The following is a 20,769-nucleotide window of genomic DNA, read 5'->3' as shown; positions in this document are numbered from 1 at the left end:
AGAGTAGATCCAAAGGGAATAATCCACCTCCCAGGGTCCGAGGTCCTTTAACTGTGGAAGAAAAGGCTAGGAGGAGAGATAACAATCTGTGTTTAAATTGTGGAAGAGGTGGGCACTTTTTAGGGAACTGTCCTTACACTCCCAAGAAGACTTCTACTTCAGCGGTCAAGGTACAACAGATCGCCAATACTGTGTAGACAGCGGTTCCCCATTTAACCGTAAATGTATCCTTGTTCTTTGAATTGGAGTGTAGGGGAAATGGTCCCGTTATGCTTGACTCAGGCGCCACCGGGAATTTCATGGATTGGGGTCTGGCAAAATCTTTGGGAATTCCAATTCTTCAGAAAGAGGTTGTAGAGCAAGCTAGGGCTGTTGATGGTACGTCTCTATCTTTTGGTCCTATTACTCACAGAACTGGTTCTTTAACTTTGGAGTTATCAGGAGGTCACAGAGAGTTAATTTCGTTTGAGTTAATTGATGCTCCTTTGTTAAAGATTATTTTGGGTATGCCTTGGCTTACTCTCCATAATCATCTGATTGATTGGAGTGCTAGGACAATTGACATGCAGTCAGATTTTTGTAAAGAAAATTACTTTTCAGGAAGTCTCTTTGAGGAAGATGTCAAACAAAGTAATTCAGTGTCTAGTTTTTTGGCTGAGACTGGAATTGGATGTCATGATGTGGGAGCGGTAGTGGGTCAACTTCCCCAGTGTTACAAAGATTTTTGGGACGTATTTGATGAGAAAGTGGCAGGAGAATTACCACCCCATAGGCCCTTTGATTGTAAAATTGAGCTGGAGCCAGGAACAATTTTGCCTAGTAGTAGAGTATATGCTCTTACAGAGAAAGAGAATGATTATTTAAAAGAATATTTGACGGAAAACTTGGCCAAAGGGTTTATTCGTCACTCTAAGTCACCGGCGGCCTCTCCTTTATTTTTTGTACCAAAACCGGATGGAACGCTTCGAACTTGCATAGATTATCGAGCAGTTAACAAAGTCACTGTTAAGAACCGGTATCCTCTTCCTCTCATCTCGGAAATGCTTAATCAAATACAAGGAGCAAATATTTTCTCTAAATTAGATTTGAGAGGAGCTTACCATCTTGTGCGTGTGCAGGAAGGGGACGAATGGAAGACAGCGTTTAAGACCAGGTTTGGGCTGTTTGAATACCAAGTTATGCCATTCGGTTTATGCAATGCTCCAGCGGCTTTCCAATTTTTTTATTGATGAGGCTTTTAGAGAATACCTGGATATTTTTGTTGTCGTTTATATCGATGATATTTTGATTTTCTCTTATGACCTGGATCAACATCAGAAACATGTTTGCTTAGTCTTACAAAAGCTGCGAGAAAACCATTTGTTTGCCAAATTGGAAAAAAGTCAATTCCATACAGATTCTGTGGAGTTTTTAGGTTTTATAATTTCACCTAAGGGTTTAGAAATGAATCCTAAAAAAGTTCAAGCAGTTCTTGAATGGCCCTCTCCTACTAAGGTTAAGGAAATACAAAGTTTCTTAGGGTTTGCCAATTTTTATAGGAGATTTATCAAAGGTTTTTCTCGGCTGGTTGCTCCTATAACGAGACTTTTGAAAAAAGGAGTGAAATTTGACTGGGACCTTGAAGCAGAAAAAGCTTTTCAAGAGTTAAAACAAAAATTTACTTCTAGTCCGATTCTAATTCATCCTGATCTCTCTAAACCTTTTTTTGTGGAGGCGGACGCTTCAAATTTAGCATTGGGGGCGGTGCTATCTCAAAGGAATGAAACTACTGGTCAACTACATCCAGTTGCATTCTTTTCTAGGAAGTTTTCTACTGCTGAAGTGAACTATACAATTGCAGATCGAGAACTATTAGCAATAAAGTCCGCTTTTGAAGAATGGAGGCATTTTCTGAAAGGGGCAAGACATATGGTAACAGTTCTTACTGATCATCGAAATGTATTGTTTTTAAAATCTGCAAGAACCTTGTCTCCACGACAACTTCGTTGGTCCTTATTCTTTGCCGATTATGATTTCATTGTGACTTTTAAACCCGGAAGTCAGAACAAAAAAGCTGATGCCTTATCCCGCCAATTTCATGGTAGTGAGGAGAGAGAGATTCTGGAGCCAGAACCTCTAATTGCTCCAGAATGTTTTTTGTTAGCGGAACCATTAAAGAAATTGATTTTTTGAACGAAGTTCGCCAGAATATGTCCTTGCAGAAGATGGAGGAGTGGGTGAGACTGGATCCAGCCAGAAGTTTGAAAAACGATCTTCCATTTTTTGATAACAAGCTTTATTTACCTACTGAAGAATTAAGAGAAAAGTTTTTGAGAAATTGTCATGAATCCATTTTATCAGGACATCCTGGTTTCAGAAAAACGCTGGAATTGGTTCGAAGGAACTTTTGGTGGGAAAAAATTCGCCAAGACACATTGAACTTTGTTAAAACTTGTGTAGTCTGTGCACAAGCAAAAAGTCAAGTTGGGAAGCCGCATGGTTTATTGGAGCCGTTACCTGTTCCTCCTCGTCCTTGGCATACTATTTCTATGGATTTCATTGTTGATCTCCCTCAAGATAAGGGTTGTACTACCATTCTTGTTGTGGTGGATCTTCTTACTAAAGAAGCGCATTTTTTACCAATGGAGGGAGAGGTTACCGCGGAAAAACTGGCTCATAGTTTTTTGCAAGGGGTGGTTCGACTACCTGGACCCCAAGTCAAGTTATCTCTGATAGGGGATCTCAATTCATTTCAAAATTTTGGAGGGCCTTCTGTAGGAAACTGGGGGTAGACGTTAGTTTGACTTCTGGGTATCATCTGGAGAGTAATGGACAAGTGGAGAGAGTAAATCAGGAATTGGAGAAGTTTTTAAGATGTGTGAGTGTAAGATCGTTTGTTGGTAATGAAGAATAACTTGGATAGAGCAAAAAAGGTGCTGGGAGAAAACAAGTTGAAATATAAAAGGTGTGCTGATTTGAGAAGGAAGGCTGGTCCTGAATATAAGGTGGGAGACTTAGTTTGGCTTTGTACCCGGTACCTAAAAATTAAGGGGAAGAATAAATTCAGTCCACGATTTGTAGGCCCATTCGAGGTAGAGAGAATCATCAACCCTGTGGCACTACGATTGAAATTACCCAAACATTTGAAGGTACATCCTACTTTCCATGTTAGCCTTTTAAAACCAGTTTGTTCAGGAACTAGATTTAGAACACCACCTTCCCCAGTGATTTTGGAGGATTCATCTGAGGAATTTGTGGTTAAACAAATTTTGGATTCCAGGAAAGTGAGGGGAAGGTTGCAGTATTTAATTGATTGGGAGGGATATGGACCTGAAGAACGATCATGGGAAGATTCAGTTGATGTACATGCCCCCCGTTTGGTTGCTAAGTTTCATGCTAAAAATCCACATAAGATAGGCCCAGAGACTGGGCATTAGGAGGGGGGTACTGTCAGGTTTCCTTCCCCTATTCAGGCTATTTTCCTTTATTCAAGTTTCTTTCCCATTATTTCTCTTTTATTATCCTTTTTAGATTAGCCTTGTGTGGGTGGGAAGTTTTCTATTGTAGTTGGTTTGGCCTTAACTTGCTGATTCAGAATCTTGTTTCTGATCCAAGGCAAAATGGAGTTTCACAGTGACAGCTCTGATTGGTTAGAAAACACTGCTGAACAACAATGAACATTCTAAACTGTCACTCTTTGCCTTTCATCATCTAAACCCCAGCTGAGAGGACGTGTTTAGCGGCTGCTCCTGCTTTGGACTTGGGCCTGGTGGATTTTATCCTTCAGGCATTAGCAGTTGAGCGGCTACTTTCTTGGGGGTTTCAGGAGAAGCTATCAGCTGTCAGGAATTCATTTGAAGATAGGAAACTCTGAAGATCTTTAAGAAAATCGTTCTGGAGATAAGTGACTTTGTTTTAACTGCAGCTCTGTTTATCTTAATGACATTTAAGTGAGAACTCGTCAAAATGTTACCTTTGAATTTATATTTTTGAACCTTCTGAGTGCGATTGAACGCTATTTTGTAAAACGCGAACTACGTGTAATCTGAAACTAACCGTAGAACCTTTGCGCGTGCGTGAGTATTCAACTGCGCGTGTGTTTTCCAGCGCGTGTGTTTACTAGCGCGTGAATCTGTTCGTCGCGTGAGAACTCTATAGCGCGTGTGTATTCCAGCGCGTGTTATTCCTAGCGCGAGAATCGGCTCGCCGCGTGAGAACTCTATAGCGCGTGTGTTTTCCAGCGCGGATGCTTCTTAGCGCGAGAATCGTTCGTCGCGTGAGAACTCAATAGCGTGTGTGTTTCCAGCGCTTGTGCTACCTGGCGCGATAATTTGTTTTCCGCGTGAGAACTCTATTGCGCGTGTGTTTTCAAGCGCGTGTGCTTCAGCGCGAGAACTCAATTGTGCATGTGGTTACCTGCACGTGTGCTTTTTTAACGCGTTTACTCGACCGCGTGTGAACTCTGTGCGCGTGGGTTATAAGGCGCGTGTGAATAGGCGCGGAAATTTATCAGCGCGGGAGTTTTCTTCCGCGTGTGTTATCTGCACGTGATTCCGTATGCGCGTGAATTCTGCTTGCGTGTTTTTACAAGCGCGTGTGTTTTCTGCGCGTGGACTTTTCTTACAGTGCGCATGTTCTTCAACGCAGGAAGTTTTCTACGTGTAAATCTTCTGTATTGAGATTATCCGCGTGTGTGTTCAGCACGTGTTTCTTCAAGATTTCACAAACTTTATGGAATTGTAAAAAGTTTGAAAACAAAAAAGAAAAGTTTTAAAAAGAAAGAAAATATAAAGACTATTTAACTGAACAACTAGTGAATTTTGGAAAAAAGGCAAAGAACAAAACTTTCCAGAGTTGCCCAAATTAAGAAGTTGCTGTGAATTTCAAGAGTCTCAAGTAAGAGAGATTTTCAGCTTCTTTTCAAGCTTCTCTAAGAAATTTCAAGAGAAGAACCAGGTATGATTCTTAATTATTAGTTAAGGATTTAAAGTCTTTCCCACTCTTAAGGTTAAGTAAGTAATAAAAGGATTTGTATCTGCTTTTCTTATATCACCTGCAGGTTCAGCTTTGGTTAGCCTTGAAGCAGTCAGCCTGGTGTTGTTTTGTTATCCACTTCCCCCTTTCCCTTTGGGGTGTAGTTTGCAAAGCTGAATTAAAATCTAGTTCTGGGAATTACATTTCAGGGGGATTGTCGGGGGTTCAGCAGCTTCCGCAGACACAGGACCTCTCAGCCTGACAGACGCATGTAATAATGGAGGAGAGTAGCGCTATCGCTAGAGGCTGTAAATCTGCCTCTTTCACAAACTGTTCTTCAACTAAACGCTTTGTTAAAATGACAGATCATTTTAATGCAAAAGCCTTAACAAATAGGTCAGAGGGGATAGTATCACTTTCATGCACTGACATTTCTGTACGGGCGGAAATCCTTTCAGTAGTGGCATGCTCCCCCATCAACCCGATAAGTGGGAACTCTTTCACTTCTCCTACTCTTTCGTTTCTGTCAAAACTGGCTGAGCCTAATAATATTGATTTGGTATCATTGGGAAAAAGGGTCCTTATCTCACACTGCCTTGATTTTTACAGAATATTTACCGCTGCATTCAATGGCCTTGCCTCACCTAGGTTATCGCATGTTGTTCTGAGTGATTCACAAGAACCCAACACTGGGATCGAACTCAATAGGAGCACAATACTTAAATTTGTCTGTATGACAACATTAGCGCTGAAGTGTATACCTTGAGATTCATTCAGGACATACTTGATTTTTAACATCAGTTGGCAAGGAATGAGGAAACTATATTGTTTATTTATTTATTTATTTTTTATTTGCATTTAATCAATAAAAGATTTTTACAAAAAGTCTTTTAGCATCCTTACTGAAAAGTTCTGATGAGAGTACTTAGGACACCGCTTTCAGTTTCTTTCTTTCAAAAGTCAATTTCCCTGCTGTTATCGTCAGACTGATCAATGACCGTTTGACGTTTAAAGTTTAAAGTTTACAGTTTAAAGTTTACCGGGTTGGCTCTTTTCAAGGCAATATCTAAAAGTTTGGCTACGGCCCTCGACCATCTAGCTGAATCGCCAGAAATGAGCCGACACCAACCCGTCTCTTCACTAAGTACCGATGGATGGGATAATAGCTGTGCCAAGTACACCTTGCTTTCTGTAGACATTGCTGGACAGGACGTCAGGAGGTGTCTCACCATTTCAAGCTGATCTGGGTTCTCACATAGACGACATGAGGCTATTGCAGATTGAGATTTAATGGCCAAAATTTCCCTTGTATGTAGGGCATTTAACCGAGCTCGCATGAATGTTCTTCTCAGATCTTTTTCCGGAAATGTTTCACAATATTTCAGCTCAGTTTTTGGTTTATTGTGCCCAGGCGGAAGATCTTTCAACAGTTTATATGACAGAATTTTTTCATTTGTCAGGATCCAATCTTGCTGCACTATTTTTTCTTTCACTCTGCCAGGATTAGAGATTAGAGTTCTTCCGTGCAGGCTATCTCTTTCAGTTTGTCTTTCCGTTTCTTGACCCAGTCAGTTAGAGGTTTACACCCCCCCTCTTTGAATTTCTTCTGCTACCACCTGAAAGATGGGAAGGCCGTCTGGCAAAATAATTTTTCTAAAGAGTTGGAGTGCCCCTTGCTCCACTGTTGATGCAAGAGACGTATGACCAAGGTCCCGTCGAATCGCCGCCATGGGGGCTGACTTTGGGAGGCCCAGCACCGTCTTCCACACAAAACCTTCCAATTTTAGCAACAGTTCTTCAGGAATGGTTAGATTTGCGCTCATTCTGTAAGCTAGAGCGGGAACTAATTTAGATTTGTAGAAGTGAAGAGCTGGTGTCCACGAAAACATTCCAAATTTTTTATCTACAGCTTTTAGTTGGGCTGTCAGGTTTCTTGTTTTATCCCACAGGGCCTTCGTAGTGGTATTTTCTTTCAGGGAATTATCTATCCACACCCCAAGATATTTATATTCATTCACCATTTCCAATTTATTGTTTTCCAGGAACCAGGCAGATGGGATTTTGCGGTCGACTGTCGATTTGGTAAAGAGCAGGATTTTTGTTTTCTGGGTGTTAATTTCTAAGTTGTTTTTTTTCATGTAGGCGGAGAGGTTTGATAATTGCCGTTGTAAACCTATTTTTGTCTGGTCCATCAGGATCAGGTCATCCGCGTACCATATTTATTTATTTATATTTTTCAAACGTAAGACTCTTTCCATAAGATTCTTTAAGATTTATTTATTTATTTTTTCTATCGTAAGGTTTCCACTCTGGTTGAGGATTACCACTAGCTAGGCTGTTTTATTCAGTTTTTTTAATTCAATCTATTTTCGTTTTACAAAAAAAAAAGTAATACATTTATTTCCTTTTCCTAATCTACATTAATAATTATACTTTTTATTTTTTGACTAACCTGGGTTGTCCTTACCGTTTAGCCTTTATCGTATTCCATCTTTATGCATTAGAGAGCGTATTTGCTAAATTCATCCTGAAGAAATAGTCAATTTTTTGTTTCTATGAGTGTACCCTGAGCTTGGGTTATACTGAGGCCATGCTAAATTCATCTTGAAGAAACAGTCCATTTTTTGTTTCTATGAGTGTACCCTGAGCTTGGGTTAGACTGATGAAATGCCTAGTCCTCTTTCTATCTCCTTTATGTTTGAAGGAGCAGTCGCGCAATTGGCAGATTAGAATGCAAGTTCCCCTTTAAAAGGAAGCAGGAAGTAAACCTAATGTCCAGTTCGGAACAGCTGACTGCCGCGGTTCTGTTTCTCTGCCGCTTTTCGTGCGTTCCTGAGTAGGCGAGGCCCTTCTTTTTGAAGCCAGCATTCAAGGTAAGCTAACCTAGGATCTTTTCTCACATACAAATTCTGATGCTAAACAAAGGGCTAAGTCCATTGACTATCCTTCTTCTTTCCCACCACCTTCCCTTTTTAGTCTAATACTGGTGGGTGAATTTGACAGCTAGGAAGCAAGTGTGTCCCAGCGCGCTGGAACACTTTTTGAAGGTAAAATTACCTTTTTCATGTAAAAATCTAAGACTTAAAGCGCCCTTTCTTAGACGAATTCTGTTAAGCAAATGGAAATGGAAGTATGGGATATGTAGTTTCACACATTAGAAATAAGTCCATTGACTATTCTTCCTTCTCTTCCCTCCTCTTTCTCTTGGTAGTTTATTTACTGTTGAGCGAATTCGGTAGCAGGGAAGCAAGTGTGCCCCAGCTCGGTAGAAACGTATGGAAGGTAAATGACTTGTTTCCTATGCAAAATCTGGAAAGATCAAAAGCATAACGGGACTATACCGTTCTTGTTAATCAGACACTGTTTTTTTGCTAACTAGAGACACATTATGCCTCAGCTAACATTTATCTATTTTATACTATTATATTTACAGGAATTGTATTTAGTGGAATACTTTGCCTTTGAGGTGGGGCTATACATATTTCACTCGCTTACTGAACGCTAGTGGAAAGACACAGTGGGAAACCACAGGAATCAGAACTTTTTGCAAAGTTGCAAAAAAAAACCTTTTTCTAAATGGACGTTTAAAGGTACAAATGAGATTGCCTTGCTTTACAGATATCGTTAACCCTGGCCCTCTGTATGGTGCACCCTTTTGGGGCTTATAATTGCTTGAACTGACAGGAATGTACAGAAAGGGGGTTTTCTTGGTTTTTATTTGAAGACAGTTGGGGACTTAGTGGCCCAATTTTAACTATAGCAATTGATTTACCCCCGTTTTTTGCATTAGGAGGTTAACTAACCCCGAGCATCTTGGGTCTGAGTTTATAACAAAATTGAAGTTTGCTCCCCATTTATGAAATAACAGTAGCATACTGAGGGAGCTCAGAAATTGTGTTTTTTTAACAATGTTGTTTGTCTATGTTTTTAAGCATTATTTAATGTTTTAAATCATGGTGTTGTTGTTGTTTTATATGTTGTAGCACTGATAAAGCCTTTGAATAAGTCTACTGATCCTGAAGAAGACGTTGACCAATGGTTCTGTAAAATCTGGCCAATTGGTGTCAAGTCGAAACTATACAAAAGGAAATCCAATGATAAGAGGAATACTACTAGAATAATCTTGGATACTTATAGTTGATACATAATGGTGGACTGTCAAAGTAGGAATATTACTACTGTAAAAGTTATTTAGAATGTCTCTATACAAACTAGATTTGATTGTGAAGATGAATGGTAGAATGGTGTGTTAGTGATATACACATAGGAGAAATGTCTACACAAAAATGCGCTATTTGCACACAAAAACTTGTTCACAAAAAAAAATATATATGTTGATTGGAAATGAATTGTTGTCTTATAATTGTTCAAAAATGTATTTTATGAAATTGTAACAGAATAAAATGATATATTTTTAATAAGAACACACTCTCTGGTCCTCAGCATGCGCTTTCTGAAACACATTTATTGAATTTTTCAGCACATAGGGCATCCTCTCTGTTTAGTACATCCACGTACCATAACCTGGATACTTTTGACAGTCCCACTCTTGGCAGGAATGAGCAAATTTTCTCTTCAGTGTACTGGAAGTCGCCTATAAAGGCAATAAACAGAGCCGGTGCCAGGGGGCAACCTTGCTTGACCCCACGTTTTGTGAGAATTTTGTTTGACAGGTGGCCTTGCTGGCTCAGGCGGACACGCATGGAAGTGTGAGTGTGTAGGGCCATGATTGGATCCAATATTGGAGTCTGGCATTTCCAGGTTCTCAATTTTTCCCATGAAACTATATTGTCTATTAAAATACATGATCTTAATGACCTTTATGATGTCCACACAGATATTGAAATCGATTTTGGGGTGTTGGCAGCAGAGTCGCAGGTGGTTTCACCCAAATGTGGACTGGCCTATAGGGGACTCTGGAGATTTCCAGATGGATCAAACATTTGCCATGGCTGTAAATTGAGAGGCCCAGACTACCCCTTAATCTAACGAACTGGTATTGCCAGAAACCGGTCCTAAAAGAGCGCCATTGGATCCCAGTGGATCAGATTCAAAGTACTCTACAGCATGCAAAAAGATTACTGGAGCAGGGGCCCAAAGTTTTTGGCAGACGCTTAGCCAGTCTGGCAAAGCACCTCCAGTTTTGTTGGCGGACTGGATGCTTATATACCCACCAACTAAAACCTAAGTGGACAATCAACATGTGGGCAGATTGCTTTGGAGCACAGGGATTCAAGTTCTCAACCTACCCAGAGACAAGCAGAGCCAAATCACCTAGTCTTCATAAGACTTGGAAAAAGGATGTGCTCAGAGATGCCTTTGAACGCGATCCGCCTCGCTCAGGGATAAAGCAACAGAGCAACATCAGAGAGAACCTACACTACCTACTGCTCTAGCTGCCGGTGGAGAATGTCTTCCATTGCCTTCTCTGGCTAGCCTGCCACCCCGCCCCCCCAACTCTTCAATTAAGGAACCAAAACGAACTCTTTTAACTATGATCACAAATAATGATACACACGAGGAAACATCCTTTGTCTGAAACATCTATTTACCCCCCTGGATCATGTAGCGTAAACACTTCACAAAACACTTTGTCTGCCTCACACTTACAATTCCCCTAGTATTGGGGACATTTATTTGGAAGACTAAGCACTCTGACGTGGCCTTTAGGCAATATTTCTAGTGTGACACAAGGCACAATAAATAATTCTGAAAAGTTTTTCTGTGCCTGTCTTCCCTGTCGCTTCACATTTCTCTTCAAGCCTTCAGTGTTCAACGCTGTGTATTAGTTCCTGCTATCATAGTTCGAAGCCGGAAGTGTAGGCTTGTTAGAATTGTTAGAATTTGGGGTATTCATTCTAACATTCATTCCACAGCATCAGGCGCACCCAGTGAACACGACTCTGCCTCCCCATTGGAAGCCACCAATCCCAGGGCACCCTTACTTAGTTAGCCATACTGCTACAGTATCTAGCCCACTATCTGCTGTCTACAAGACTTTGGAGAAATAGCGTGGCACAATATTCCAAGATACACAAAGGAAGGTAATGAATGATATTGACGGGTCACACACTTACTTTTCACATTGCAGGTCTGAAGTTGTTTCATAATGGTGCTGGGAACCTGCCTTGCTGTATTTGCTGGAGGAAGACAGGACGGAAGCAGCTGGGATTCTCAGCCTACCCACGTCAGGGTTTATCGCAGCACTGCTGCTCGTGAGTTCAAGTCTTCTGGAAGGCGGGAAGACAGACACGAAGATTAAGCACAGTCCTGGGATCGAGTAGGATTGATTTTTTAATCTTATTTATTTCATTTATAAAGTGCAACCAGGAGGCATTGAGGCGCTGTTACAGGTACAAGTCAGTTAAGCATAGTTTGTCATACAGTTCAGGTGAGTTACATCAATGGTAAGAGCATAGGATCAAATACCAAAACAGAAGTATCATGCATGTTATTGATAGCGTACAATTGGCAGATACAGGTCTAGGGTATGGGTAGGAGAGGGTTGCAATCTTGTGTCAGGAAAAGGACATTAACCGTGGCACAGAAGTTCTTTTTCAGAAGCAATGCATAGTTAAATTAAGCACCTGTGGGATGTCAGCTCATACAACTCCAGTTTAGGTTTTATGGTATTGCTTTTCTGGCAATTACAAAATGGTTGCAGGATGAGCTACCCATCAAATTCTGATGTGGACCCTGGGAAAAGTTGGACCGTCATGATCAGATACATACGATGGACACTGACTTGCCTTTTGGGCAACACAAACTGAGAGCCAGGCGGGGAAAGCTTTGAGGCCCACAATAATAATAATCCCAGGGGTCTGTGTAGGATGAGGCCAATAACACCAGAGATCCCTCTGGATCATTGTTGTTCACATTGTGCATATACAGTACAAGCCGCTGTCAACCATGAAACATCAGCTCGAAAAGTCTTGACATTCTCCAGGTGACAGAAGAGATGAACAGCCTGAACTTGATGCCTCTTGGGAGTAGGGTGGTGGAGGCGATGGAGCACGGGCCATCTGTCGCTGTGATGGGGACATGTCCTTGACGTTTAGCAAGATGACAGCAGAATCAGTAGAGAGTGGTAGCACGTGGAGTTGGCCAGGGCTATGACCTGACTGTCAATCTACAAGTGGCAAGAGTTCTAGAGGCTAAAGTGTGTTGCATGAAAGGCTCAGCACAGGGCATTGATTTTGGAGCTTGAGACAGGGTAAATACATAGTTGCTACACAGTCCAAAAATAACCCAAGGAATTTCTCAGAAAGGTGGCAAACACTCTCCAAATTAAAGGCAAGCTCCACGTTTCAGACAAGAACTCGAGTTGGGGTATTTATTGAGCATGGAGCTGGCTTCAGGGAACAATAGCACTCTGTACATCAATAGGGGTTACAGGTACGTATAACTAGATGGGTAAACAAGGGAACAGTCCTCAGAACACATCATGTTTTACCGACATTACGAGTTTGTTGGGGACATTTAGCGGTGCTGAAAAGAGGATGTGCAGGGTGAGCTGCATACGGTGCTTGCCAGAGGGCTTACTGGGCTTGTTGGATTTGGGGGTGAGGGGAATCTAAAAGAGTTTGAAGAAGGTTTTGTATTTTACTGTATTTAGTGAATTACAGGAAAGAGTTTTGACCAAAAACGAGAAGCATGTAGTTGATGTGCGTCTGATGTTGGGGACGCAGAGTAGGGATGCCGGCGTTCCGGCCCTTTCGCTATTGCATTTCTACTGCTCAATCTGGCGAGGTCCTGACTTCTGGTGATACAGAGAGAGTGATGGCAGGAGGGAGCACACCTGCAAACAGCTTTGCACCCAATGCAGGTGTGTCAGGTTTCCTTCCCCTATTCAGACTATTTTCCCTTATTCAAGTTTCTTTCCCATTATTTCTCTTTTATTATCCTTTTTAGATTAGCCTTGTGTGGGTGGGAAGTTTTCTATTGTAGTTGGTTTGGCCTTAACTTCCTGATTCAGAATCCTGGTTCTGACCCAAGGCAAAATGGAGTTTCACAGTGACAGCTCTGATTGGTTGGAAAACACTGCTGAACAACAATGAACATTCTAAACTGTCACTCTTTGCCTTTCATCATCAAAACCTCAGCTGAGAGGACGTGTTTAGTGGCTGCTCCTGCTTTAGACTTGGGCCTGGTGGATTTTATTCCTTCAGGCGTTAGCAGTTGAGCGGCTACTTTCTTGGGGGTTTCAGGATCAGCTGTCAGGAATTCGTTTTGAAGACAGGAAACTCTGAAGATCTTTAATAAATTGTACTGGAGATAAGTGACTTTGTTTTAAACTGCAACTCTGTTTATCTTAATGACATTTAAGTGAGAACTCGTAAAATTTAACCTTTGAATTGATATTTTTGAACTTTTGCGCGAGCGAGTGTTTTCCAGCGCGTGTGATTCGTAGCGCGAGAATCGGCTCGCCGCGTTAGAACTCTATAGCGCGTGTGTTTTCTTAGCGCGTGTGCTTCCCAGTGCGAGGATCTGTTTGCCGCGTGAGAACTCTATAGCGCGTGTGTTTTCTTAGCACGTGTGCTTCCCACCGCGAGGATCTGTTTGCCGCGTGAGAACTCTATAGCGCATGTGTTTTTTCGTAGCGCGTGTGCTTCCAAGCGCGAGGATCTGTTTGCCACGTGAGAACTCTATAGCGCGTGTGTTTTTCTTAGCGCGTGTGCTTCCAAGCGCGAGGATCTGTTTGCCGCGTGAGAACTTTATAGCGCGTGTGTTTTCTTAGCGCGTGTGCTTCCCAACGCAAGGATCTGTTGCCGCGTGAGAACTCTATACCGCGTGTGTTTTCAAGCGCATGTGCTTCAGCGCGAGAACTCAATTGCGCGTGTGGTTTCCTGCGTGTGTGTTTTAACTTGTGTACTCGACCGCGTGTGAACTCTTTTGCGCGTGAATTCTGTTTCGCGTGTTTTTACAAGCGCGTGTGTTTTTCTGTGCGTGGACTTTCCTTACAGTGCACGTGTTCTTCAACGCAGGAAGTTTTAAACGTGCAAATCTTCTGAATTGAGATTATCTGCGTGTGTGTTTTGCACGTGTTTCTTCAAGAATTCACAAACTTTATTGAATTGTAAAAAGTTTGAAAACAAAAGAAAAGTTTGAAAGAAAAAGAAAGAAAAGATAAAGACTATTTAACTGGACAACTAGTGAATTTTTGAAAAAAGGCAAAGAGCAAAACCTTCCAGGTTTGCTCTAATTAAGAAGTTGCTGTGAATTTCAAGAGTCTCAAGTAAGAGAGATTTTCAGCTTCTTTTCAAGCTTCTCTAAGAAATTTCAAGAGAAGAACCAGGTATGATTCTTAATTATTAGTTAAGGATTTAAAGTCTTTCCACTCTTAAGGTTGAGTAAGTAAATGAAGGATTTGTATCTGCTTTTCTTATATCCTCTGCAGGTTCAGCTTTGGTTAGCCTTGACGCAGTCAGCCTGGTGTTGTTTTGTTATCCACTTCCCCCTTTCCCTTTGGGGTGTAGTTTGCAGAGCTGAATTGAAACCTAGTTCTGAGAATTACATTTCAGGGGGATTGTCGGGGGTTCAGCAGCTTCCGCGGACACAGGACCTCTCAGCCTGACAAGGTGGCTGTGAAGGTGATGCGTGGGGTAGCCAGTGAAGTTCGATGAGTTTGGGTGGATATGCTGCGCACAGCACACATCACACAGCACACATGCTCATTACAAGAGAAAGTGTCCAAAGGTGGGGATGCTCAGTCGGAACCCCCATACCAACAAAAAAAAGTTAGATTTTAATGTTTCATGATTTATTCCCCCAGCTTCTCAGCACTGTAAAAATAGCAGTGATGCCACTCAATTATTAACCCAATAAGAATGAAGGATTGAGGCAGCCCCCTCGGGTATTAAACTAGCTTTACCCGTGGCAGAGACAAGCCCTTATTTTGTAAGCTATCCACCCTGCTAACGCCCCCATATCGAAATTCACCTCTGAAGCATAGCCTTTTATGGGTGTGTACACTCTAGTCTCTATGCTTGTGTCTTGTGGTGTGCGATGCCCGTTGGGGTCAGTTCATAGAGCTAAATGAGTAATATACAAGATTTAGGCCGGAATACCAACTGAATTTGGCAGCAGCAAAGCCTGCCTACTTTGCCCTCTTCAAGAATTTAAGGTTATGGGGCTCATTATAAGTTCCCGGTCCAGAAAAAATGCTGGAAAAAATGCAGGTAATTCCGGCACCAGCAATTGACTCCTCCCAGAGTAATTATTTACTTATGAATGCCCCAAGTTCATGAAGTGCTTAGTCTACACACGTTTAACAGTCAAATGACGTGCCCAATTCAACTAATTATCTTTGGAGTATAACTATACATTAGGCATGAGATTGATGATGGAAGTATGGGTACAATGCGCAGATCACCAAAATTCTTGAAAAAAGTCCATAAAACAAGTGAATCTGGCTTCAAATTTGACCCCTTAACTTATGCCAGCTCTTATAGCGACAGATTACCAACCTTTCCTACGGATATAAACCCATTGGAGGGCATCAATTAATTCTGAAAATTACCAAACTGTTCACCGCATACTTTGAATCACGCCTTGAGAACGACCCCAAAGGTTGAAACACGTGTCGGCTGTCTAGCAACCATTAAATCTAGGATTTGAAGCCAGATTCACTTGTTTTATGGACTTTTTTCAAGAATTTTGGGGATCTGCGCATTGTACCCATACTTCCATCATCAATCTCATGTTCATATGTACTAGGGGACGCCAGTGGAAGTATATTACTGCGGCAGGCCACATTCCTTCATTGCTGTGGTATTAATCAGCGCACTGTCTCATTAACGACCCCCAGTTTTCCTTATTTTCTAACTATACATTAGTGCTGTATGTTGCCATTATTTAAACACATACATTGTACATATCCATTTGAATGGAAAAGGACTGTTCTGCAGGGCATTCTTACCATAATCATTTATTTTCTGAGTGCCAAATAAGCCAAACAACAGAACCCCTGGCACTGTACAATGTTCTTCAATAATCAATAAAGCCACATTAGGTAAGAAAGCAGCCTTTACGTTAGTAACTCACCCTCCACTTTTAATCAATCCAAAGAGGTGCACTAGCTCAGCCTTCAAAACTCATTTACTGCAGGTGGTCCCTCTGCAAGCACTGAAGACGATGCATACACACAGACACACACCCAAACTCACCCGGCCATGTGTCCGTTCACAAACTCTCCCGCTCACTCATTTACTCACTCACTCTCTTCCTGACAGTATCCGTAAGGGTTTCAGCTATACTAATAAGGGTACGTTGTTTGTCATGAATTGTAAAATTTTATTAGTGGCAGCTGTTAGGTGCTGTCCTGTGTAGTCTTAAAGTTAGGTTTGTGGATAACGTGCCTGTGTTTGAAATTTTTGACATGGGCACGTTTTCAGAAGTAACAAAGGTGAAACCTGGCAATATTGAAAAAATACATGCACGTTATTCAGAACTGAAGTTCCAAACATATTCCCTTCTCCCCATGTCCGTGCGGCTCAGATTGGGTTCTCTGCTAGCTCTGCTCGCCAGAGGGTTCTTTGAAATGTCTTTATGGGCAAAACATCTCTCAGGTTTTTACACTCGGTGAATGCAATTTTAGAAGGTGTATCTACTTGTAAGAAACGGACATTGTTCCCTTCTAATGTGTATGTGCAAGCTGCCCCATTTACTGCACTTGGTCCTAATCGTAGGTGATATGTACCTCACATGTTCACCTGTCACACCCTTTTTTGTTTACAATTGGTTTTGTGGAAATCAACAAACGTAGCAGTTGGTATTACATTCGTGAAAAACAAGCACAGTGCCTACTTCTGAGCCACAATTGTGTTTTTCTTGTCCAAGTTGGCTCCTGCGTGGCGCAGTATCATAGAGTGCAGCGAGGGCGAGAGCACCGTGGAGGCAGAAAAAGTGAGTAGGTGTTCTTAAGCTGCTCAGTTTTGGTTCATCTGGTACTATGTCTGCTCAGCTTTGGCTCAGCTGGTGCTATGGCTGCTTAGTTGTGGCTCAGCTGGTGATATGTCTGCTCAGCTTTGGCTTAGCTGGTGCTATGTCTGCTCAGCTTTGGCTCAGCTGGTGCTATGGCTGCTCAGTTCTGGCTCAGCTGGTGCTATGTCTGCTCAGCTTTGGCTCAGCTGGCGCTATGTCTGCTCAGCTTTGGCTCAGCTGGTGCTATGTCTGCTCAGCTTTGGCTCAGCTGGTGCTATGGCTGCTTAGTTTTGGCTCAGCTGGTGCTATATCTGCTCAGCTTTGGCTCAGCTGGTGCTATGTCTGCTCAGCTTTGGCTCAACTGGTGCTATGGCTGCTCAGCTTTGGCTCAGCTGGTGCTATGTCTGCTCAGCTTTGGCTCAGCTGGTGCTATGGCTGCTTAGTTTTGGCTCAGCTGGTGCTATATCTGCTCAGCTTTGGCTCAGCTGGTGCTATGTCTGCTCAGCTTTGGCTCAGCTGGTGCTATGGCTGTTCAGTTTTGGCTCAGCTGGTGCTGTAGCGTGATTGTTTTTTGCTCACATGTGGCGCTTTAGGACTACCTCTAATTTTGGATCATCGGTGGTGATTACACGCCACGATTAGTTTAGGCAAAAGGGTGGAGCTTTAGCCCACTCATTAGCTGTGGCACTACACCTGGCACAGCTATACAGTTCTGATTCATAGGTGTCCCTTTAGCACTAACATCAGCTTTTGCTCTTAGGTGGTGCTTCGGGGTCGCCATTCGTTTGTGCTGAACGTGATGCTTTCATTGAGGCATTAGCTGTAGCTCCTGGATGGCCTCTTCGCCATTGTTCTAAATGCGTTGAATGCTGCAACAGACAGTGCACGGCGAAAGGCACTTGCAACCAGGGGGAGTGCAGGGATACTGCACTCCGTTCTTGTGGCAGCACCCCTCAGCCATGCAAGCCACCTTCCCAGGGTTTGAGGAACACCCAGCTGTGCCCCAACACAGCCCTTTTGCTGGTGTGCTCGTCACAAATGTAGACTGGGTAACCAGCCTGGGAACCTGAACGGGGAAGGGCTTATTTATTTACTTATTTATTAAAATCAGGGCGCGCACACACAAGTACAACAAACATACAAGAGCATAGAAAGCACTGAAACAATGCGAGAGAGAAGAGCCAGGGACGAAACTCAGAGTCCGAAAATGGAGGATTCAAACGTGTGTAATAAACCTAATCAGGTGATTAAAAAAAAAGTGTTTTGAGCTCGATCTTAAATGTAGCCGAAGTCTCAGCAGCTCGAAGGTTGAGACATTTTAAACATATGAATGGGCTATCAAGTGCTGGAAGAACAGTAGAAAAAAGAACATTCTAGATCCAGGGAAGGCCTGAACCGCGATGTTTGTTTTTCTAAATCATGAAAACTGTCTGGCTTGCATAGCAAATGCCCCCGACCCCCCAAGATGACGCCTCAGAAGCTATTTAGTTGAGTTGAATGTCTTCTTCCCTTTAAAGCTAATGTAACTCCACTTTGAGCAAATAGAGGCCTTGAAGGGGAGGTGATGCAGCTTTACTAGAGCCCCAGGAGTCGAACTGGCGAATGCAATATATTGCATTTAATGACATGGTTCAGGAAAACCATTGCCCTCATCCAGGCATCCAATCTAAAAATAAAAGCCACCACTAAGCGTTGCTTCTAAAATGCAATTCGGAGACACGAGGGCTGGTTTGCAAATTCCATTGACAATTGAATTTAGGTTTTTGTGTCAACTGAGGGCTTGAAACTTTGCTAAAGCCTCTTGAAAAGAGTGGTTCCACTTAGTGAAACTGTACTGAGTAAGGCCTGCACAGGTACTGTAATTGGGGGTCACTGAGAAAAACAATGAAATGTCCATTGTCGTGAGTTTTGGCTTAAGGTAATGAGTTGACACCCATACTCCATGAAGGGTGCTGTCAAATGATTGCCCTTTGGTACACTAGCCATGTCTTCATAAAGACTATGCAGCCCCTCAAGACCCCAAGAAGAACTGTTACACTCCCCATCTGCATTATGTCCTTTAAGAATATTTGTATAAACTGTTTATAAAATAAATAATATGGCTCCTGCTCAGACGGGCTGAACTTATGTTTCTACAGATGGCAGAACATACTTCAGAACGTTACTGTTTACAGCTAAGAATTGAGCATTGGAAAATAGCCTTTGTAAGGCAAGTAGTAATCTGAATTTGGCATATTGTATAAATACTATCTCTGTAGTGTTTTGTTTCGTTAGAATTCCTCACCCTACTGTTAAGATCTGTTGCCAGAAATCGCATCCTGAAGTCATTTTGGTGGAGGACCACGCAAAGCCCTCCACCAACCATCAATTATTTCCCTGATCTCCACTAATAAGTATTGTGGTCCTTACTTCAATTTACAAGAATCGTTTTATTTCCCTAAAGTGTGCGGATCACTTTGTGAAAAAAGTGGGCTTAATATTGTTCCCAATATTTTTTGGAGGTTTCTGTATCCATGGGAAGTGGAAACATTGCTCCCGAGGTCTATGATCAAAGAATGGATGCATATGTTAAAATCAGCAGATTTAGTGGCGACCTTTAATACACACCTTAGAAAATTCTGATGGTTCGCAGGCTAGCCTGTGAAATCAGTCAGTTAAAGCATTTTTTTCTCCAAATTTGCATGTGGTCATTTGAGTATGGTGGCAAGTGTCCGAAGGTCGAGGTAGAAAAAAACGGGGGGAAATGTCCAAAATAACAAAATAACCAGAAAGCTTCTCAGAAACCTAAAAGAAACTACGGATCACATATCAATGGCAAACAAGAAATGATCGCATGAAGTTAGGCAAGACTATGGGCAGTGAAGCTCAGCCAGTACTTATCTGTCCAAACAACAGAAAGGGTCCGCCATATCTTGCCTGTGTCACAATGCTTTCACCCAGTCACAAAGCCCACTGCCCGGGACACACTAAGGCCCTACCTGTGCCCTGAACACCTGTCTAGTAACATGCCATGCCTTTGTGTTAATTTCAAAGCGGCTGGAATCAATATCATTCATTGCCCTGCCCCAGGCTTTGCCTCCATGTGCCTGATGCATTCTGGTAGCCGCAGGAGCCTTTTGGGGCTGAGATTGGAGGGGAACCATAACTGTTTTCAGCTGTTCACAATTGTACTCAGCCTTGCCCTATGTTGGCTGGAGCATGAAGAGCCTGTAGGTCCATACCTCCACTTGCAGCAGGGGCCAATCCACTGATTGTTCCTGCTGGCTCGGGCCTGGGTGTCCCAGTCACCAGCTCTGCATTGATCCAGCTCTTCCCGATTCCTGAAGGCTTGTTTCCAGCGCTGAGTTTGCAGCTGCTTGCTAATTTCCCTTTGCTAATTTACCATGCTGACTCTCCAACTCCTCGCCTGTTCTCTATGCTTTCCCACTATGCTGCCTCTGCAGCCCCCTGTCTTGCTTTTATGCGTCTTTGGCTTCCAAGCTCCGCTTGGTTCTCGTACATTATTCGATTATTTTCATACATTAGAATCCTCCACTGGGTTTTCTTTCTAGCCTTCCGATTCAATGACTTTGAGGATAGGATAGGCGCAACCCTTCTGTTTACAAAACTCAATGTTTCTTCGGGTGACTGACTTTCCAGACCGTGTTACTCGTAATGAGGCCCATATGTCTTCAAATCATGTTTCCTCCCGCGATTCTGTGTCATAAACTCACTGCTTCCTCTAGTGGCCATTCTAATATTCATTGCGTCATCGCCTAACCTCCCTAAGCCTGGATCTCTGCTTATGCTTTCCCAGCTATCCTTTCTCTCCAGTTCTCCATCTCGGCCCTGAATCAGTCCACTGCGTGACTCCTAAATCAGTCCACTGTGTGTCCACTCCAGATCAGATAACCG

The 20,769-nt window shown here is 42.5% G+C and overlaps 1 protein-coding gene across 2 annotated transcripts in view; it reads right to left on the bottom strand.

The window, feature by feature from the left end:
- MYOM1 (myomesin 1) overlaps positions 1–20,769 on the bottom strand; it is a 526,093-nt gene that overhangs the window by 364,206 nt on the left and 141,118 nt on the right. Inside the window, exon 3 of one of the 2 annotated variants that reach the window (XM_069620852.1) lies at positions 11,031–11,183. In XM_069620852.1, coding sequence (XP_069476953.1) covers positions 11,031–11,183 — 153 coding nt within the window. The remainder of the gene's footprint in view (positions 1–11,030; positions 11,184–20,769) is intronic. The other variant, XM_069620853.1, reaches the window with a different exon arrangement.

Source organism: Ambystoma mexicanum, chromosome 5q (assembly GCF_040938575.1).
Source record: "Ambystoma mexicanum isolate Mex_15411 chromosome 5q, UKY_AmexF1_1, whole genome shotgun sequence".
Lineage (NCBI taxonomy): Eukaryota > Metazoa > Chordata > Amphibia > Caudata > Ambystomatidae > Ambystoma > Ambystoma mexicanum.
Note: the sequence above shows the minus strand (reverse complement) of the source record. Positions and strands in the feature narration are given on the sequence as shown.